Genomic DNA, 24405 nt, shown 5'->3' with positions numbered 1-24405 from the left:
TTATCCAAGGGTGATATTGACATGAGAATCTAAGTATATATGAGGATTTACCGGTCCTACCTTAGTCTCTAATAATATTTATGTATTAGTCCTGCTATTTTTCTAATAAATACACCCCACTACCCTACGATATACAATATTAAATCATTTATTTCTTTTGGGTCTGTATCTTGCTCTGATGTTATCCAAGGGTGATATTGACATGAGAATCTAAGTATATATGAGGATTTACCGGTCCTACCTTAGTCTCTAATAATGTTTATGTATTAACCCTGATATTTTTCTAATAAATATATCTCACTACCCTACACTACATAGTATTAAATCGTTTGTTTCTTTTGGGTCTGTCTCTTGCGCTGATGTTATCCAAGGGTGATATTGACATGAGAATCTAAGTATATATGAAGATTTATCGGTCCTATCTTATTCTCTAATAATATTTATGAATTAACCCTGCTATTTTTCTAATAAATACACCCCACTACCCTACGATATACAATATTAAATCATTTATTTCTTTTGGGTCTGTATCTTGCTCTGATGTTATCCAAGGGTGAGATTGACATGAGAATCTAAGTATATATGAGGATTTACCGGTCCTACCTTAGTCTCTAATAATGTTTATGTATTAACCCTGCTATTTTTCTAATAAATACATCTCACTACCCTACACTACACAATATTAAATCGTTTATTTCTTTTGGGTCTGTCTCTTGCTCTGATGTTATCCAAGGGTGATATTGACATGAGAATCTAAGTATATATGAGGATTTATCGGTCCTATCTTAGTCTCTAATAATATTTATGAATTAACCCTGCTATTTTTCTAATAAATACACCCCACTACCCTACGATATACAATATTAAATCATTTATTTCTTTTGGGTCTGTATCTTGCTCTGATGTTATCCAAGGGTGAGATTGACATGAGAATCTAAGTATATATGAGGATTTACCGGTCCTACCTTAGTCTCTAATAATGTTTATGTATTAACCCTGCTATTTTTCTAATAAATACATCTCACTACCCTACACTACACAATATTAAATCGTTTATTTCTTTTGGGTCTGTATCTTGCTCTGATGTTATCCAAGGGTGATATTGACATGAGAATCTAAGTATATATGAGGATTTATCGGTCCTATCTTAGTCTCTAATAATATTTATGAATTAACCCTGCTATTTTTCTAATAAATACACCCCACTACCCTACGATATACAATATTAAATCATTTATTTCTTTTGGGTCTGTATCTTGCTCTGATGTTATCCAAGGGTGAGATTGACATGAGAATCTAAGTATATATGAGGATTTACCGGTCCTATCTTAGTTTCTAATAATGTTTATGTATTAACCCTGCTATTTTTCTAATAAATACATCTCACTACCCTACACTACACAATATTAAATCGTTTATTTCTTTTGGGTCTGTATCTTGCTCTGATGTTATCCAAGGGTAATATTGACATGAGAATCTATATATATATGAGGATTTATCGGTCCTATCTTAGTCTCTAATAATATTTATGAATTAACCCTGCTATTTTTCTAATAAATACACCCCACTACCCTACGATATACAATATTAAATCATTTATTTCTTTTGGGTCTGTATCTTGCTCTGATGTTATCCAAGGGTGAGATTGACATGAGAATCTAAGTATATATGAGGATTTACCGGTCCTATCTTAGTCTCTAATAATGTTTATGTATTAACCCTGATATTTTTCTAATAAATATATCTCACTACCCTACACTACATAGTATTAAATCGTTTGTTTCTTTTGGGTCTGTCTCTTGCGCTGATGTTATCCAAGGGTGATATTGACATGAGAATCTAAGTATATATGAGGATTTATCGGTCCTATCTTAGTCTCTAATAATATTTATGAATTAACCCTGCTATTTTTCTAATAAATACACCCCACTACCCTACGATATACAATATTAAATCATTTATTTCTTTTGGGTCTGTATCTTGCTCTGATGTTATCCAAGGGTGATATTGACATGAGAATCTAAGTATATATGAGGATTTACCGGTCCTATCTTAGTCTCTAATAATGTTTATGTATTAACCCTGCTATTTTTCTAATAAATACATCTCACTACCCTACACTACACAATATTAAATCGTTTATTTCTTTTGGGTCTGTATCTTGCTCTGATGTTATCCAAGGGTGATATTGACATGAGAATCTAAGTATATATGAGGATTTATCGGTCCTATCTTAGTCTCTAATAATATTTATGAATTAACCCTGCTATTTTTCTAATAAATACACCCCACTACCCTACGATATACAATATTAAATCATTTATTTCTTTTGGGTCTGTATCTTGCTCTGATGTTATCCAAGGGTGAGATTGACATGAGAATCTAAGTATATATGAGGATTTACCGGTCCTACCTTAGTCTCTAATAATGTTTATGTATTAACCCTGATATTTTTCTAATAAATATATCTCACTACCCTACACTACATAGTATTAAATCGTTTGTTTCTTTTGGGTCTGTCTCTTGCGCTGATGTTATCCAAGGGTGATATTGACATGAGAATCTAAGTATATATGAGGATTTATCGGTCCTATCTTAGTCTCTAATAATATTTATGAATTAACCCTGCTATTTTTCTAATAAATACACCCCACTACCCTACGATATACAATATTAAATCATTTATTTCTCTTGGGTCTGTATCTTGCTCTGATGTTATCCAAGGGTGATATTGACATGAGAATCTAAGTATATATGAGTATTTATCGGTCCTATCTTATTCTCTAATAATGTTTATGAATTAACCCTGCTATTTTTCTAATAAATACACCCCACTACCCTACGCTACACAATATTAAATCATTTATTTCTTTTGGGTCTGTGTCTTGCTCTGATGTTATCCAAGGGTGATATTAACATGAGAATTTAAGTATATATGAGGATTTATCGATCCTATCTTAGTCTCTAATAATGTTTATGAACTAACCCTGCTATTTTTGTAATAAATACACCCCACTACCCTACATGACACAATATTATATCGTTTATTTCTTTTGGGTCTGTGTCTTGCTGTGATGTTATCCAAGGGTGATATTGACATGAGAATCTAAGTATATATGAGTATTTATCGGTCCTATCTTAGTCTCTAATAATGTTTATGAATTAACCCTGCTATTTTTGTAATAAATACACCCCACTACCCTACGATACACAATATTAAATCATTTATTTCTTTTGGGTCTGTATCTTGCTCTGATGTTATCCAAGGGTGATATTGACATGAGAATCTAAGTATATATGAGTATTTATCGGTCCTATCTTAGTCTCTAATAATGTTTATGAATTAACCCTGCTATTTTTGTAATAAATACACCCCACTACCCTACGATACACAATATTAAATCATTTATTTCTTTTGGGTCTGTATCTTGCTCTGATGTTATCCAAGGGTGATATTGACATGAGAATCTAAGTATATATGAGTATTTATCGGTCCTATCTTAGTCTCTAATAATTTTTATGAATTAACCCTGCTATTTTTGTAATAAATACACCCCACTACCCTACGATACACAATATTAAATCGTTTATTTCTTTTGGGTCTGTATCTTGCTCTGATGTTATCCAAGGGTGATATTGACATGAGAATCTAAGTATATATGAAGATTTATCGGTCCTATCTTATTCTCTAATAATGTTTATGAATTAACCCTGCTATTTTTCTAATAAATACACCCCACTACCCTACGCTACACAATATTAAATCATTTATTTCTTTTGGGTCTGTATCTTGCTCTGATGTTATCCAAGGGTGATATTGACATGAGAATCTAAGTATATATGAAGATTTATCGGTCCTATCTTATTCTCTAATAATGTTTATGAATTAACCCTGCTATTTTTCTAATAAATACACCCCACTACCCTACGCTACACAATATTAAATCATTTATTTCTTTTGGGTCTGTGTCTTGCTCTGATGTTATCCAAGGGTGATATTAACATGAGAATTTAAGTATATATGAGTATTTATCGGTCCTATCTTAGTCTCTAATAATTTTTATGAATTAACCCTGCTATTTTTGTAATAAATACACCCCACTACCCTACGCTACACAATATTAAATCATTTATTTCTTTTGGGTCTGTGTCTTGCTCTGATGTTATCCAAGGGTGATATTAACATGAGAATTTAAGTATATATGAGGATTTATCGATCCTATCTTAGTCTCTAATAATATTTATGTATTAATCCTGCTATTTTTCTATTAAATACACCTCAATACCCTACATTACACAATATTATATCGTTTATTTCTTTTGGGTCTGTGTCTTGCTCTGATATTATCCAAGGGTGATATTGACATGAGAATGGGGTCTCCCCTCATGTTTGCAATTTTTTCGATTTCCTGAGTGACTATTTATTAAAGGTTTCAATGTAAGTAATCAATCATGTAGCATCTGGATGCACTCATTATGCTTCTTAGTACTTTGTTCTTGGAAAATTGAAGTTTATTTATATTGCTTTTCGCTGAACATCCCCATAATTGAAGTTTGTAGGTTATGTTTGTTTGAAAACTATCTGAATGGTGAAAGAATGAGACAGGTTGGTCTGTTTTTTAATAGACCATAAGTGTCGTTTTGTATCGCCTCTTCTTTCCATAAAATAAAACAGTTTTTTAAATAAAATAATAGTTTTCTCGTTGTTTAAAACCATTTCACATTTTATAACTTATTTATTACTTGCTTGTATAATAACATATCAATTGAGTGCCAAATAAACGTTCAAATGATGATAATGGATAGTATTAATATTGTTGGCTGTATAGCATTTTGCTTAAATAGTTTTAGATTAAGTTAAAAGTTTTAATGTGATTTTATTTTTTGATTGTAGTGTGCTTTTTAATCAGAATATACGAAGCTCCTACAGTTTTAGGCATATCTCTTAATCTTTTAATTATAGACATATATTTCACAAATGATATTTCGACAATAGTTCTTAATAGTCAGAAATGGCAATTGCAAAATTTATTGAAATAATAATATATAAATCAACATAATAATCAATGCAAATCAAGTAAATGATATATTGACTTGTAATATTTTTTTTTGACATGTTACTGATTAATCGAGCAAACAACTTCCAATTTACCATTTAAATGCCGCAATTAGACAAAAAATACCAAATTAGATATATTTTTTTAATTGACAATCTTCAATTTACAATTTTTTATATTCGATCGATTTAGAACTATCCCATCTATAAGCCAAAAATGATTCTTCACTGATATTCATATCATCATCTTTTTTATTTCGTTATTGGTACCTGCAGTGTGTAATATGTCGATTTTAATCATAATTGTGGTAGGAAATCGAAGAATTGAAGATCTTCAGAAAGAAATAAAATTACAAATGTTGCTATGCTGTTGCAGATTATACAATATGACATTACGATAGTAGAGCCAAAATAGACCGAATTAATCAGACCGTCAGTAACACGACGAGTATTCCTTTTATGAACTTTTCAGTGATTGAAGAGTTTGTGAACTCGGAGACTAATAGTACCCCTATTCCTCAAGGTATTTGGTTGATTCTGACATACTCATGCTTAACATCTTATTCCTGAACTCTTGCAGTTTTTTCTATTTTAGTCGGTTTGAGAAAACCAGACTATACTGAATTATATAGAAATCGCGATGTACCATAGCTTAACTTACATGACTTACACAGGAGAAGAAATCAGGTTCTCAATATGCCGTAACTCTTTACAGTGTTTTCCTTAATTTGACCTGACCATCTTAAAGGACATGAAATCGATCGAAATGCAATCTAAGGCATGTAACTTTTTGTAACCATATAGTGGGAACATTTTCAATAAGTAAATTAGCCTCAGTAAAGGCCTTAGATGTTTGTGAGTTAATTGGATTCTCCTAGTTTGTACCATTTCAGCTGCTTTTTCGAGATTTATCTGCTCTTGCTGTTAGAGGCGCATGTGTTTAATCTATGTGTATATCTGATCCGAAGCCTAGAAAAAAGGCCGCGTCATCCACAAAAAAACGTAGATTTTATTGTTTCCAACTTTGGAGATATCATCCATGTAGGAACTCCAAACTGAATGAATCTCCTAGTAGATAAAGACTCTCCAAATTTAGCTTGAACTGATAGGTTTTCCAAGTATGAAGACACGTTTTATTAATGGGAAAAATTTTTAAAAACAAATGCTATTTATTTTCTTTAAAAATTATTTTATTCAAAGAAAGAAGAGGCGGCTTCTTGAACGGCGATACAAAATGACACTAAGGGTTTTTATCTATTAGCAAACGGACCAAACTCATCTCACCAAACACCATCTCGTCAGATTGTCTTTGAAGATTTTCGAAATGGTACTGTTTCTGCCCAAATTTCCAAGGTAAAATAGTAGCAAGCGCCTAATAGTAGCCGTTCAACCCGCAAGCTTCTGTCCAAATTCCAGTAGACTATTTTAATTCACAACAAGTTCAGTCCGCCTTTGGAATAATTCATGGTTAGGGGTTTTTGAGCACCTTCAACCTACCTTCCGTTACCTTACAGCGCCAGAAGCTATACTTTTGCCCGAATTCCACTTAACTACACCAAAGAATATTTAGAGTAATTGCAAAACAATTGCCAATTCAACGTCAACGCTCCTCACGTCTTCTTTTCGCAGCAGTTAATTCGATTCGGCTTAACGAATTCAAAAGAGATCCAAAAGAGTCTTATGGTCTCTCTATTTTATAATGGGATAAATGGGAAAGGGTTTTAAACTCAAACACTATCAATTTATTTTAAAAACGGTTTTATTCAAAGATAGAAAAGGCGACTTTCAAGTAGTTTTAAAACAGATGGTCCTTGCACATGGCCGCGTTAGTCAGGTCCATAATGATTGTATTATATACCATACATCTGTTTTACAAGATCATTAAGAATACCAAACTGGAATAAAAATTAATCCACAATACTACACTTGTCAAAAGCATTGGTGAGCCCTCATAAGGTAAAAACCTTATAAGAGCTAACTAAGAGTCAATCTCGCACCTATTACTAATCACTTATGATTCGAAACGGGACGGAATTAATAACTGAATGGCTTTGGAACAAAAGAGAAACTTTATTTACATCGATTGTCTTTTATACCATATTTGAACAGTCTCGATACAAACTACAACGCCCTCTACCGGTTGTTCTTCTTTTCCACATACTAGGAATTGGCTCTTGTATCGACATGAATCATATATGTGAGCATCCATCCTGTATCAGAACAATTAGCGATGACAACAATCTGAATTGGTCTTTGTAAATAGTATGGTATTCCCCAGGAGACAAAAGGTTTTTACAGAATTATGGAATTTCCAACACTATAAGAGAAAACATCAAGGTCCCGCCTTCAATCAAGGACCCAAGGATGGAACTGGACCTATAAAACACCGACACACATACTCGACGATCTCTCTAGTCTGTCTCTACGGAGCACAGGTGTAGTACAGGTATGTATCTGAGAGATAACTTGAACTACTCCAAGTGTTCCAATCCAAAAAAGTCCGCGCGTTACTTAATGCCTTATGGTTCATGAGGATCGTCAACACTCAGTGCATATCTTCTCCGGGCTCCCGTACTATAAATTGTTAATCGCTCGAATAAACCATAAATAATCCCGTTAGTTTCTATCTCTTCACCACGTTCCCATCCCCAATTTTCACATATATTTAACAGCACCTTGATGAAATGAGAAGTATTTGGCTCGAAATCGAAACTGCTTCTCTTGGATGATGTCTTTGATATTCGCAGCTTACATGAGAGCGTAGGGGATTACTCACTCTATGATTTTTACGACGGTGGGCAGCAACATAGCAACCCAAACTATTTTCAAACCCTTTCAAGCATTGCCTTCTCGAAACCATAGTAAATAATTATGCCAATATTCTCTTGCCATAACATATTTTCTAAAAAAAACATTTATTCACATTTCCGTCAGTTACAAGTGTTTTGATAGAAAAGAGAAACAAATATTTTAGTCCATATTTGCCATTCCCCAAACAGATTTCGGTTTCTATTTAAAGCTATTGAACTGCGTTCGGTGTATTAATCCATCCGTAGCGTAGTTTAAAAATAACCCAGAGGTTGCTAGATTATCCCAAACGTCAATCTAATTGCGGACTATTTTTATAGATCATAAAATGCGGCTCCAATTACCAAACAACGCATGAAAGAAAGCTGGATTGGAAATGAACTAGCGATGCTCGTTTGCGGCGTAATCCTTTACGACAATCAAGATGGCCGGGTTAATGTTGTGACGTAGGTGCGGCCAAACAAACTGGCTGTTTTGGTAATTAGGTGGCGTTGAAGGAAATAACATAAGCAGCTGATTATAGCCCTTACAAATTAAATGTTTATTATCTTCTTCAGGTATTCGATGTTATGACAACAAGAAGTTCGATTGTTTTGTTCAGTGGCGTGGAATTGTATTTTTTTTACTTAGAAGAAGTAAATTATGATAACCAAATATATAGGGTGGTTTATGAAAATTATCAGTGTACATTTTTAAAAGATAACTGCTTTATTAAAGAGAGTAAAACTTGTATATATTATAGAAAACAATTTCAACTAAATGTATTCATCACTCTCTACATAATTTTTCATATTGTGTTTCATTTTATATTCAATCATACAATCTTTCTATTCTTAATAATATTGCTTGGAAACTATTTTCAATGATAGTTCTACAAATATGATAAATATAATAAAACTGAAATAATATGAAATAGAAATGAGATAATGTAAAGATTTATCGAATATAATATCCACTTATTAACGATATTATATATCTTAAAATTAAATTTATTATTGTTTATATGGCATCAATATACTTATTAGGTGCTTGTATGTATTTTAATCAGCATTATCTATTGATCATAAAGTGCGAAATTTCAATGAAAACAATTGTTAAACAACATAACCTAACTTCTAAATTCGATTGCTTTAACATATCTCTACATGAATTTACAATTTTACATTTAGAATTATTGAGTAATTCAGTGCATAGAGACGCTAATAATGGAAAGCTCAAGCTTTTTAAAAATATTTTAAAGTATCGTTTTTACCAGCGATGGTTTATCTGGACTGGACCTACAGTTTAACGTTTGCTCCGAACCACTGTCCTCCAGTAACAACATTTACAATTACAATCACAAATTACTTTATATTTATTTCGGTTACTTTATATGGATGGATTTACATCCGTACCCTAGCGTGATGCAAGCCTGCGACTATCACAACGGTAGGAGAACCGTTCTGCCGCCTTGACCACTGCGTCAACAAAGGCGGAAAGTTTTAGATATACTTTTGTTATTTGATTTGAGCAAAGTTGCCGGTGAACTCCAGTGAACGCTTTTAGTGACGGTGACATTGTCATATACAAATTATCGGTTTTTATCCAATGTTTAATGGATGAAAATTCAACCCAAAGTTTTGACATAATGAATATAACAATTGAAAAGTCCCCGGTCTACGTTTCTCTACGATCTAAGTATTTGACAAAATTAGTATTTTTATTCAATATAATCCCTTTCAAGGGTGATTACATAATGGGGATTAAATACAGTTGAAGCAAAAACTTGTCTTGATGCCGAATTTTCGTACACTGCTCCAGGAAAATCAACCATCAAAGATTGATATGCTAAGTTTAGATGTGGTGAAATGAGCACCAAAGACGGTGAACGCATTGGACGCCCAAAAGAAGTTCTTACCGACGAACACATTTAAAAAATCCACAAAATGATTTTGAATGTCCGTGAAATTGAATGAAACAGCAGACACTCTCAAGATATCAATTGAACGTGTATATCATATAATTCACGAATATTTGGGTATGAGAAAGCTCTGTGCAAAGTGGGTGCCGCGCGAACTCACTTTTGACCACAAACAACGACGAGCTGTTGACGGAACGGTGTTTGAAGATGATCAAGCGTAATTAACCCGAGTTTTTGCATGGATATGTGACAATGGATGAAAAATGGCTCCATCATTTCACTTCGACGTCCAATCGACAGTCATCCGAGTGGACTGCAGAAAATGAACCCGCTCCAAAGCGTGAGAGAACGCAACAGTCGGCTGGCAAAGTTATGGCGTCTGTATTTTGGAATGTGCATGGAATAATTTTCATTGACTACCTTGAAAAGGAATTACCATCAACAGCGACTATTACATAGCGTTATTGAACCGTTTGAGGACGAAATCGCCGAAAAACGGCCGCATTTGAAGAAAAGTCAGTGAAAACGATTGCAAAAATCCATGAATTGGGCTTCGAATTGCTTCCTCATCCACCGTATTCTCCAGATCTGACCCACCGCGAATATTTTCTGTTCTCAGATCTCAAAAGAATGCTCGTTGGGAAGAAATTTTCGTCGAATGAAGAGGTGATCGAAGAAACTGATGCCTATTTTCAAGCAAAGGACAAATCGTACTACAAAAATGATACCGAATAGTTGGGGAGTTGCTATAATCAGTGTATGACCCTTGAAGGGAATTATGTTGAATAAAAATCTAATTTTGCCAAAAAATATGTTTTATTATGGTAGGCCGGGAAGTTTATAATAGACCTGTTTGCGGTCAATATGGTGGCAGGCGTTTTAAAAGGAGATAATTAACAATTAACAATATTTTACCAATTTGGAAATATAGAAAGACATTTAGAACTAATTAAATACTTGGAAGACGAATAGAGTCGAATTTGTAATAAATTACCAAAATACTAAAAGCTGAAGGTCATATATCAGTCGGTACAAAATAAATCACAATAAATTAACTAGAAGCAAATTACGCAAGGAGGCAGAACAAGTCCAACAGAAATAAAAAAGATATGATCAAAACATGTTCAAGCATTATTTGGTAAGTTTAAGATCAATTTGTCAAAATACCGCGTTAATGTTTCACTTGATACCGACGGCGAATAACATTCGTTTACCTTTAAAATTCGAAATCCGCTCAGTTTTAAATAGGCATCGGCTGAACATTGGAAAGAAAAACCTTTCTAATTTTAACGTTTGTTAACCTAGTTAATGGCTCGAAAATAACCCCTCTTTTAGGAATGCATGTGCCAGATCTGATTCACTATAACGTTTCCATTTATTATTTAGTTTTCACGGGAACGACCCACATTTTAGTAATTGTTTTAAACCGTAGCTAACTTGATTCAAAATAATTAGCTCGACTTGTGACCTTTATTTTTTTCGATATAAATGAATTATCTATAATTATCTTTAGATACTTAGCTAGTGTTTCTTTCTTAGCATATTTAAGGCTCTTTTAATTCGGTATCATATTTAATCTTAAAGCGTTTTTGTTATAAATATAACATAAAAAAAATTACAAAAAATTCATGAAATTGGAGCCGAGAGTTTGAAATTACTGCGCATACTTCATGACAATGCCAGGCCGCACACCACAGTTTTGATAAGGAATAAATTGGAAGAAGTGCGCTAGGAGTCCCTCGAGTACCCGACTTACAGCCCTGACTTGTTACCTTGTGATTATTTTTTGTTTGCGCCCTTGAAACCATCATTTGGAGGCAAAAGTTTTAAAAGCAATGAAGAAATAGAGGAGTAAGTGAGCAATTAGCTGACAACTCGACCACATACTTTATGTAGAAGGAACATTCAAGCTTCCAAATCGGTGGCAAAAGGGTTCAGAACACGAAGATGACTAAATTGAAAAATGTTGAATGTTTAGTTTATGTATACCACTAATTAATAAATTTATTTTACAAAATTACCGTTTATATAGATATATAGAAGATATAACATAACAGGTCAATTGAAAAGTCCACGGCCTACCATAATAAAACACATTTTTTTGGGCAAATTGGTTTTTTTATTCAACATAATTCCCTTCAGAGATGATACACTGATTATAGCGACCCTCCAACTTTTCGATACCATGTTTGTAGTACGATTTGTCCTTTGCTTCAAAATAGACCTCAGTTTCAGCTATCACCTCTTCATTATTCTCAGGCAGAATTTTTTTGAGATCTAAGAACAGGAAAATGTCGCTGGCAGCCAGATCTGGAGAAACTGGTGGATGAGGAAGCAATTCGAAGCCCAATTCATAGATTTTTGCGATCGTTTTCACTGACTTGTGACACGGTCTATTGTCTTGGTGAAGCAGCACTTCGTTTTCTTCAATTGCGGCAATTTTTCGGTCCATGATCCTTCCTTTTTCAAAGTAGTAGTAGTATTTAGTATATATGATATAGACATTGAGTGCAGCCATATCAATAATTTCCCATAAAAAGTTGAAGATAAGAAAAAATATTCATAAAGAAAAGGTAACTAAAATAAGTCTTTTTGGCAAAAAGCCACTATGAATCGTTTAATTTATTTGCAATACTTGCCATATGTGATACCCGTCGATTATAATTCGCAGACTCATCAAGTTTTTAATTAAAAATTGGTGAGTGCAGGTAAAATAGTGGGTATATTTTATTATTTAAAATCTTTAAAATTGATTTATATGTTTATAATTTAATTCTAATATCACAAAAATTTCAGAGCCTCCTTTTTACCTACTAGGTATTATCTGGATTAGACCTACTGCTATACGTGGGCTTCGAACGGTCTTCGTCTACCCTTAAGCCATTTACCAAATTCGGAACGATCCCAAAAGATATCCGGTCCTAATCAACCTGGTTATTGGCGTGACTGGAATGGTTGCTGATTGTCGGATTTTACACTATTACTTGGAAAACAGATATACATTTATGCCTTGTAGGGTTTTCGGATGTCAAAAAAAAACTAACCGGTTTCTGATATTCATCAATAGTACTGTACTAAATTTTATATTGTAAATTAGTATAGTAGTAAAATGAATCATGTGCCACTATAACTGTTACCCATAATATATAGTCCATTCAAAAAATGACCAATATATTTCATCAAAATTTATGACGTCAGCATGTCACAATGTTGCCGCATCAACTTAGAATTTTGTTTTAGAATGTTTCCCGGTTTATAACCTTCAATCATCATTAATGTAATGTAAAGAATTTTGCATATTTGGCAATAAAACCCACTAATACCAAACCAAATTGACATTATTAGGGCATTAGATAGTTTTCAATCCCTTTTTAACTGGGATAAAGTAAGAAGGAAAAATCTACTCCGGATTTAAAGCGAATTTTACCTTTTTACAAACTGCAGATGACTGTGACTATGACTGCTCTGACATGCAGTGGATGTTTTATTCGACAGATTACAAATGAGGCTGCAGTATTATTGAATAAAAACTAACTTGCACACTTCTCCAAACTTGACTGTTTTTAACAAAGAACCATTTATGCATTTGAATGAACATAAACTGATGAATTAACTAATATTAACTGCCAAATGTGTTTTTATTGAATGATTAGGATTTTTAAAATTCGAAATGCATATAAATTTGTTGGAAGAAGCAACGTGCCAATAGTTATAGGAACTGGTGTAAATGATGATGCGGCTAAATTTTTTCTTTCGTTTCGAAATAAAGTATTTACCGTGAAAAAACGTATTTTTTTACTGTCACAAATATCAGAAAAACAAGTCAGTTTTCGAACCATCCCGCCACCTATTTTTACTGTCCCATCCCAAAAATAAGCGACCGTTCCATCTAATATCAGATACAATGGCTTCTGTATTTTGGCATTGGCTAGAATTTATGGCGTTTATCAAATAAGTGAATTGTAAATCTTTACGTCATATATTATACAAGCGACACTGGCAATAAATCGGGCATTTTATCGCCAAAATAACAAGCTATTTGGTCAGTAACCGCCAATTGTTTTATACTTCATAATTTGTTATTGGGTGTTTTTGGGTATGAGCCTATTCCAGAGAAACAAATTAATCTTTTCAAATATAACTTTTAAGGTGATATTACATAAATTTAATTATAAATATATATTATATATATTAAAAATATATATTATAAATTTAAATTATACGTACACACGTGTATGTTTCTTTTTCTTAATCCCATGATTAAACGATAAAACGTTTTTTCTCATATTATATTGGTATAATATTATCATTGATAATAATAATATTGTTAGAATGTGAATATTTATTTTAGATCGATATAAAATATCGCGCATTATTTTCCTTTTGTTTCCTATTATACAAATATTTTTCTACATTCTGATATTGAATTATTTCTACTACTTCCTAGTCAAAGTTGAGCAATATAGATGCTTTGTTTTAATTAATATATATAATATATATATATATTTTATATATTAATAATATAATATATATATAATATTATATATATATAATATATATATTTATTTTATTAATATATATATATATATATATATATATATATATATATATATATATATATATATATATATATATATATATATTTGTATTTGTATTTTTTTTACTCTTTGTAATTCCACAATCTGCCCTATTGGAAATAAGTATTTCTTATGTCTATTTTATATATACATGGCATGTAGAAAATAACTCCATTAAGCAATCTTCTGTATAATATTATCTTAATTAATTAGTCTTATTCTAAAGCTTATTCTAAAGTCTACATATGTCCAGTAATCAGATCAGGTGGTGTTAAATGTGTTATTCTACGCATTTCACCATCACGTCGTATATAGCTGATTAGCGAGTGCATTGGGATGCACCGACAATCTTTCGAAGTAATTCAAACAAACACGTTGAATTACACTCGTTATATGTTGTAGAGGAATATCGCGTTGTATCACTTTATTTGAAATATAGTACGGAGCATCAACAATGACACGCAACACTTTATTTTGGAAACGTTGAAGGATGTATTAGATTTGCTAGCGGTACCCCATAGTTGAATTCCGTATGATCAAATAGCCTTGAGAATAGACTCATACAGCAATACCTCGTTATCTAATGATAACTTGAATTTGCGCCCGATGAGCCAATACATTTGATATAATTTAAGTCCAAGTTGTTTCCGTTTTGAGAGTATGTTCATATATATATAAAATTCGAATTACGAAATACAGTATTTTAAATATTTTTATTTAAAATTCAAAATACAATACGGTTTTATGTAAATAGAAAAAAGTAGATCACCCAGCTATTAACCGATAAGAGAAGAATATCATTTTACGAATATTAAATATCTGACTAACCGACTTCAAAAAAGGAGGAGGTTCTATGTTCGATTGCATATTTATTTCTTTTAATGTATCACGGATTTCTCCGGCAATTATTGGCCGATTTTAAAAATAATTTTTTTATTTGAAACTAGCTGACCCGACAGACTTCGTCCTGTCAAAAAGATTTGTAATGTGGCAGTTTTTGTGCCTACGTATTTTAAAAAATTCTCCTGAACAGAACCATCACCCTGGTGATAGGGCGTTGTGAATAAAAAATAATTAAATAAAACATATATAAGGATTGAAAAGTAAGTAATCGCTTTATTGTTAATCATGTGAATCATAATTATTATTATTATTATCATTATATTGCTTTGTGGTATACGATGTTTTTTGTTTGATTACCTGGCGCATAGATAAACAAATCTGATGGTTTTCCAACACGGGAACAGGCAACATACAATTGACCATGTGAGAAACATGGGTTTTCTAGATTAATACCACGAACACTTAATGATTGCCCCTGGGACTTGTTTATAGTCATAGCAAAAGCAAGCCGTCAACATGTCTATAGGAAATTTGCCATTACCAATGTCAATGAGTTGTTTAGAGAATATGTTTCCAGATTGGTCATTTTGCAACTCGACACGCATATTCTTGCTTAAATGAAGTACTTTAACATGTTTCCACAAATTGGAGGACTTCAGACATGCATTGAGTTCATCAGCTGGCGTTGATCGTGGAATCACTGGCAATGTTTGACGAAAATCTCCTGCTAATAAAATCATTGCACCACCAAATCGGTTATTATTGCTACGTAGATCTTTTAAGGTTCTGTCTAAAGCCTCCAAAGATTTTTTATGTGCCATCGTGCATTCATCCCAAACAATCAATTTACAGTGCTGCAAAACCTTTGCCATTGCAGAGTTCTTCGAAACGTTGCAGGTTGGAGTTTCATTGCTTTGCATATTTAATGGCAATTTTAGTGCTGAATGGGCTGTTCGACCACCTTCAAGCAAAGTTGCTGCGATTCCCGACGAAGCGAGTGCAAGTGCAATTTTATTTTGTGAGCGAATTGTTGCTAATATTAATGAAATAAAAAAGTTTTTCCTGTACCACCAGGTGCATCTAAGAAATAAATCCCTCCAGTTTCATCATTTGTTACTTTCATAAGAGTTTCAAATACATACTTCTGTTGTTCATTTAACAGTGGAAGATTTGTTTGAATTTATTCTTTCAAAGCGTTGAGATCATACGGTCTTTCTCGATGCAACTCTTGGTTAAAAGCGTCATGCATTGGACGATTGGGCGCGGTCAGGCCTAATTGAATTAATAGTTTGTTTGACATTATCAAGCACATGTCCTCAATTGAAATCAATGCTTCATTGTAAATTTCTTCACTGATTTGTATATTTGGATTTCCCATTCTATTCCGTATTTGATACAAAATATCATCACACATATAATCTTTGTACTTCATCCACAAATCAATTGGGTTTGATGGGAAGCATGTAGATATGATTATAGAAAACAATGTTCGTATTTGATGAGTGTGTGATGATATTACAGCATCATTGAGAGTTTGATCCCAATGAGCGTCATTTTCAAGCAATTGCAAACGTTGACAGGCTTCTCTGTAGGATCCACACAATTCACCATCAACAGTTCGTAACTGTTGGAATGATGTTGGGCCACGTACATTGACTAATAGCAGTCGTAAATAAAAACATTCATCATTGCTTGGATGTACTGAATAAATCCGGCCAATCGCATCGGTGGAATATACATCTGTATATCCTGGAACTGGTTTTCCTTGTTTCCGTCGTATAAATCTCCTTGAGGATTGATTCCAGGTATAATATTTTGGCATTTCAGAATATAGCAATGTTTGTGCGAAATCATCGTTTTGGCATGTCTCAAAAAAACTGGTTAATGTAGTAGATGGTGGCTGAGCAGCTCTTTGTACTGCGTTCTGTGCTGTAAAATACACTCTTTGTCCATTTTCTAAATGCACAGCTAAGTGAACAACAGAAGGGTGTCTCTCATGAATAGGAAAAGAAAATATTCGCCAAACTGCTTCATTACTACTGACATAGCGGCCCATTTGGTATTGGGTAACTTCATCATTAGAATTCTCTGCACCAATTCCAATCACAGCCATATCACTCCCTTTGGTTACATATTTGCAAATGTATTTAATCGATTTCACTGAATGGCAAGATTCAACGTTGATGTGTGCTTTGAATGTCTTTGATAAAATGGGTGAATATGGAACAATCCAACGATTATCTATTTCAATATCTTGTTAATTTAATTTGACAATTGTTGATTTTCCATTGTCTGCTGTCGATCTGCGACGATACAATGGATAACCGTCATTACCAGTAATTGTTTCCGATATTAATGTCCGTGGATATCGTTTTGAACATTTACCGTCCATCATACACGGTGAATTTTGATTAAGAGTTCCACAGGGACCATGTATCATGTTTTTGATAACTACCTCATGCAATCCAGGATCTACTTGTACATTAGGGATTTCAGCTGATATCACTGCATCAACTTCATTTGGCCTTATCTTTTCAACCAACCAAATCAAAATGTGTGCATGTGGCAATCCTCGTTTCTGCCACTCCACAGAATACATCCAGCAGCGTGTCTCACCAAACACATTATGTTTTACGATGAAATTCATTAAAGATTTCAACTTTTGTCTAAAGACTCTGGCTGTAATATCATGACGATCAATGGATGATTTCCCAGGTAATAACTCCTGCTTAATTTCTATCCATTGCGGATTGCATGTAAATGTGATGAACAAATCTGCTGTACCATAATGACGAACATACGACATGGCATCTTGAGCATATTCGTGCATATGCCGAGGGCTTCCGATGTATGTTGCTGGAAGAATAGTCATCCGACCGACATTCTGTGCATTTCCATCAGTATTAATCGCATCTCGAAGGTGAATATACTCTTCAGATCGGAGTTTGGTTTGATTCAACCTGATGAATGTTAATCTCTCCGTTTCAATTTTAACATACATGTCATCAACATATTTGTGATATAATCGCCGACATTTCAATATGTGATTATCTGCATTTTCCCGAATCATTAGGCGGTATGAATAATAGTTCATTGAACTGACTTTTTTGTTGGTTTCAGAACCTGTAAACAGATTTTGTTTTAATAACATTCAAATATAAAATTAAAATACATAATATAGTGACTGAGATATTATCGCCATAGCTAAACTAATATTTTAGTTACCTGTAATGGGATTTATCATTTTTATTGATAAATCGTAGCCATCTTCACCTTGCCAAAATATAATGGGATATTGCAGTGCATCATATGAGCGGTGTGTTTCCTTTATAGGTTGTAATTGAAAATTCCGACGATGTAAAACAATATCACGGGATTTCAAGTTTTCTCCAACTACAACGATAGCAACTTCATCAATAGTTGGTGCATTAAAACGTCTTGTATGTTGACCTGCAGGTGTTTTATCAGCTCTGATTACAATTTTGTGATTATCGGATGGCATCAGATCCAGGGCAGTTTTAAACAATATAATCAATTGATTGTGTTGATGAAATAAAGTTTGTAATTGTTCTACAATAGACCTTTTTACTAAATTGTTATGTGCACAACGCAGATCAATTTCTTGTGGTGAATTGCCCATAAAATAAATTTGCAGGAATTTGTTGTCGCTATCTGACACTGGTAACAGTGAACCTATTTCTCTGTGATATATTTGCCCTTGTATCTGTAAATAAAAAAAATATTATGGTGTGGTATAAATTAATGGATTGTCAATGATCAAACTTAAATAATATTTGATCTTAAAAAGTATATATTTAGTTTTAACTAATATCTATCAAATATAAAATATAATAAAAGTGTCACTGAAACTGAATCACCATATAATATGATGACTAAGTGATATATTTCGTAATTATTAAGAAATTGAAGATTAGTAACACATCTTAACTTTGGTGACAGAAAATTTTGTTTGCTAAAATAATTATGAGTAACTGCTATAATACATACCTTGAAAGTTGGCATAAAATTTTCCCGAACTGCATTTGTTGCCCCAAATGAAGTCATTTGAAAGCAATTGTTATATTGTTGAATATGTGTCAAAAAGTGTATAGAATCTGTTCCTATTCCTGAAACCAATGAGTACTATGGTTCTGGTGGTGGATCCAATTGTATCAATTTCACTTTACCATTTGCGCAACACAATCCATTGGCATCGTTTTTGTATTTTAATGCCTTACAGTGTGAGCAAACCAAGTTCATAGAACCAATAACAACACATTGGTAGTTACTGTAGTCAATTGACACATCGTAACTGAAAGCAGCTGGATTCAAACTTGCTGAATTCAAAACTTAGTTGAATGTCGCGCTCGCGCTTCACGCGTTTGTGATATCCGAATTCTTTCACGTTCATTTCCGTCGTCACGTTCTTGTGCAGTACGATTAGATCGGTAATTAGCTTGGTTTATAGCATTTCTGGTTCTTCTACCTAAATTGCTTCGTCTTATAGGAGGCATATCAAATATAAATTATTTTTTCACTAATCACGAACTAAACAAACACTAACTAACTAAACACTCTGCACAAAACACGATATACGAATTTGTTTCGTGTATCACTTGACAATTCATCTGTCATCTGTCAAAAGTCATCTGTAACAGACAACTTTTTTTTTTAAATTTGATATGACTTGAACTCAAATCCTTTTAAACCGTACGAATTGTTTTATTTATTTAAAATTTGAATTAAATTTTAAACAAATAAAAAATTTTAAATAAATAAAACAATTCGTACGGATTAAAAGGATTTGAGTTCAAGTCATATCAAATTTAAAAAAAAAAAGTTGTCTGTTAGAGATGACTTTTGACAGATGACAGATGAATTGTCAACTGATACACGAAACAAATTCAAACAAAAAGGGCTATTTTTAGGGTTTTTCCAGCAATAATTCTAATTTTTCTCGCCGTAAAAACCATCCCTGAACTTCAACGAACATTTTAAAAAAAGATTTGGCCAAATTGATCCAGGCGTTGTTGAGTTATGCGCTTAGGAACATATTTTGCGATTCATTTTTATATATATGATAGTACACTTCCGGGGTGATCCCACTGGTAGATCAGTTGGTAGTAAAAAAATAGATAAATAGGTTTAGGTAGATTTTAAGCTAAATTGTGTGTATATAGTAGAATATAAAGTACGTGTAGTAGATAGGTTAAATATGGTTTTTGTTTATTTTTGATTAGTTATTACAACGATTATTAATTACATATTTTAATTTAAAACTCTTTTTCTGTTAAAAATCTAAGTGTCATTTTTTTACTTATTAGTGAGTTCCTTACTTAGTTTTTGAACCCGGTTCAATTTTTTTGTTAAAAATATTTTATCAAATATACTATCGAACAGTCTCCAGTTGAAGTATGAAAATATCTGCGACAGAATACAATATTTCTTTCTTTTTGACCACTGTTTTTTTCGCAAAGAAAATTATCATCTTCTTTACTATTACTACTCCTCTTGTTTGCAAAATTTTAAATTATTTGTCTCTCATCTCTTGTAACTCTCACGAAAAGCAATCATCGTGTTAACATATATATTTAATACCTGTTAAGATTGAAGCATGTTCCAGAATGTCTTAAGGTGGCACAAATAATTATGCTCAAAAAACTTGACAAACAAGTCGAATTTTACAGGCCTATTCCCTGCGACCTACAATATCAAAACTATTTGAGAAACTAATAATTAAACGTGTTAAAAAAGGCAAAGAAAGGCAGGAAAAAGCGTTTGGGAAAACAAATACTGCCCTGCAATATTCCTGGATGTCTCACAAACTTTTGATCAGGTTTGGCATTTTGGATTAATCTGTAAGATGAGCATATTGTTACCGCGTAACTATTGCCAACTGTTGGAGTCAAATCTTTTCGGAAGAAAATTTAGAGTCTCGCACGAAATAGTGTTCTCGACATTTAAAACTATTTCGACTGGATTTCCACAAGGTGGCGTGTTAGGAGCTCTCCTATATCTGCTCTATACTGCTGACATCCCAACAATAAAGGAAAAAATACTTGGAACCTTTACTGATGGCATAATTATTATGGCAAACGACATATCTCTGGGGAGTAGATAAAGCAGAAGTGGCAGTCAACAGAATCTACTCATTCAGCTTAACAGCTCCAAATATATTCATGTTAATTTTGCATTGCGGCGAAATAATAAAAATTTAATTATATCACTCAATGGAGGTCCGATTCCTCAAGCAGAATCTGCTAAATACCCCGGCATCCATCTAGACTGCAGATTAAATTGGAAATATTATGTTAGACAAAAAGCAAAACACATTAGAACCAAAATAAAACAACTATACTTGTTAGTCGGAAGATACTCTTAACTTGATCTAAAATTAAAGAAATTGATTTATCAACAATCATGAAACCAATTTAGACCTATGGGGTTGCACTAAAAATTCAAATCAAAAAAAAAAATTCAAAAGTTATCCAAGATTTCTCTCTAAAGCACGAAAGAAAATTGCTAAATCATACTAACATGGAAGCAATACAACTACTAGTCAACGCGCAGGATATCAGAAGATCAGAAGAAGAAGGCTAACCAAACCATATAAACTTATATAAAGTGTATACCTTTAGTGTAAACTATAGCTTAAGTTGTTAATTTTATTATTGAGGAATACATATTGATGTATTTATCTCGCACTCGTCTTACTTGTGAATTAATCCAAGTACAAAAGAAATGTAGTAATAAGTTAATTTAGAATTAAGATTGTACTAAGTATATCTAATAAAGATGTTATAAAGGAAATATTTTGTCATGTTTTCAAATAACCTAAGTTATCTTGCCAAACAGTAAAATGCCTTAAATTGCAATCCTGAATACGTCATAGTCACTTGATTAATCTCATCGCTACCATCGTCGTCCGGCATCATAGACCTCCATGTGGAGTGAATTCAATCAATCATTCTAGTAGTCGAAGTGTAAAAAGTAGAGGTTCCGTGTTGTCAATTTTATAGATTGAAATATTTGCCGGTCATTATTTTGCAAATCCATATTATAAATTCTCTTATTATATTTATATTCAAATATACTTTGATGCTATACGTATTTGAAATACTAATTACAAAATAAATCAGCGTTAACTATTTGATCATTGAGTTAGTGTAATAATGTAAAAATAATGTTAATTTTCTTTTTATTACTTACAGTTTAAAAAGAATACAAATTAGTATGTGTTAATAATCCGGTTGATGATGACTATGAATTCAATTAAAGTTATAAAAGCTTTACATTACCTTTTTAGGAGATTTTTCAATCATTAATTTACTGTCATATGAAATGCTTTATTGGTTCTGACTTTATGCCCAAACACAGCTAAGGTTTTTAGCTATTAGCTGATTCAAGCAAGCAGAAATATTTTTAAAATGTCATTGAGATAATTTATTGTAATAAACTATTTTAAAAAAGTGGATAATAATTACTAAATTTAAATTATATTATTAAAACTATATTGGAATATTTATAAAAAAAATTTTTTGTATTTTTAATCACAAAATTATATTTTATAAAGCTTTTTGTAATTTTTCATATACAGAGGCTAAAGTATTTAACACACTATATGGTACTAAAATATTGTAGTTTGTATTAAACTTTTGATAGTCGTTTTCTCCGTGCATATAATGATTTTTTAATTAATGATAACCGAAAACATATTTTTCGACTAAATTGCCGCCATCTAATGTCCTACCTACTCAGTCTGCTAGTAAATCCGCCATGGAGACTTATCGTAAGTTTAACTACATTTAATGACAATTCTTCACCATTCGTACCATACCTATATATTAAAAATATGGAGTATTTATATTTGATTTTATAATTAATTAACACAGAGAAGTAATTTTAAAATAATTATTTAAAAATGAAAATTACAATTGAGATTCTTGATAATTTAAGGTACAGTACAGGTACAGTATTGTAAACTTTATATATTAAAATATTTAGTGGCCACTATTCTGTATAATGTCTTAGTGTATATTCCGGTGTATTTTGATGCGTTAAGTTTTTACGTCAAGTATTTGAAATTTGAAAAGTTACAATTTTAGGACAAACAAAATATTTATTAGTATTTTATGTATACGTACTTTAATTACATATAATAAGTTAGATATAACAAAGAATCGCGAGAACAAGAAATACAAGAAATATTGATTTATGATAATAATATGCTATAGAGGGATTAAAATACGTCTATTTTAAAATTTAAAGTGGGACCACTAAGACTTTAGTTCAAATAAAAACAGAAGCGCTAAGAAACATTGACATCACTTACCGTTTCCTAACCATATTTCCGCATTCCAATATTTGAACTTATTGGCGTTCTTTGATCTTATTTGGAATTTTTATTTTATATTTCACAGTTGGTTTTGGTAATTATCTTTGATATATGGAGTATTTAAATTTAATTTTAATAATAATTTATATCTTTATTATATACCTCATATATCCCATTATTTGATAATAAATGCTCGAAAACTAAATACGCCTTGACGCACTTATTTGCATAAGAAAGAGAGACAATAAACTTTAATTTATAATACATCCTATGACTGCTAGCTTGGTTGGCGCAGTGGTCAAGTCGACAGGACGGTTCTCCTACTGTTGCGATAGTCGCGGGTTTGAATCACGCATAATCACAAATAAATATAAAGTAGTTTGTGATTGTAATTGTGACAAGAACTAACCATCCTAATCACGCCAGTAACCAGGCTGGATAAGACTTCTAAGATAAGATGTCTTCTGGAATGGTCTCTAAGTTGGTCATTGGCCAGTCAGCAAGCTTAATGCCGACTACCTTGGTTAAGAGCCCATGTTAAAGCATAGGTCCAGTCCAGACATATCCTCGTTGATAAAAATGAGACTCTAAAATATAACAAAAAAACAACTTGACTTCTCCCACACACTTTATTTGAAATACTAGGATATTACAAAGCTATTTGTGGTAGCTATAATATTTAACTAAAACTATTTTTTAATAATCGTAAAATTAACTTATAAAATTGCACTCTCTTAAATAAAGTAATATTTCAAAATATTTACAACTTTTTATAACATCTTTATTAAATACGCTTAGTACAATTTTAATTTACAATTAATTTATTACTACATTTCCTATGTACTTGGATTAATTAACAAGCAAGACGAGTGCGACAAAATACATC

The 24405-nt window shown here is 32.2% G+C and overlaps 1 protein-coding gene across 1 annotated transcript; it reads right to left on the bottom strand.

The window, feature by feature from the left end:
- Positions 1 to 17316: 17316 nt before the first annotated feature.
- LOC143195948 (uncharacterized) lies at positions 17317 to 18833 on the bottom strand. The gene is made up of 2 exons (XM_076403496.1): positions 18410 to 18833; positions 17317 to 18307 (listed from the first exon to the last, which is right to left on the bottom strand). The coding sequence occupies exons 1-2, from the start codon at positions 18822 to 18824 to the stop codon at positions 17442 to 17444; spliced, it is 1281 nt and encodes a 426-aa protein (XP_076259611.1). The 5' UTR covers positions 18825 to 18833; the 3' UTR covers positions 17317 to 17441.
- Between the last annotated feature and the right edge of the window lie 5572 nt (positions 18834 to 24405).

This window comes from Rhynchophorus ferrugineus, unplaced genomic scaffold, assembly GCF_030347505.1.
Source record: "Rhynchophorus ferrugineus isolate W39M unplaced genomic scaffold, kcgeb_rfMv2 rfM1, whole genome shotgun sequence".
Lineage (NCBI taxonomy): Eukaryota > Metazoa > Arthropoda > Insecta > Coleoptera > Curculionidae > Rhynchophorus > Rhynchophorus ferrugineus.
This window is presented reverse-complemented; position numbering and strand designations above follow the sequence as displayed.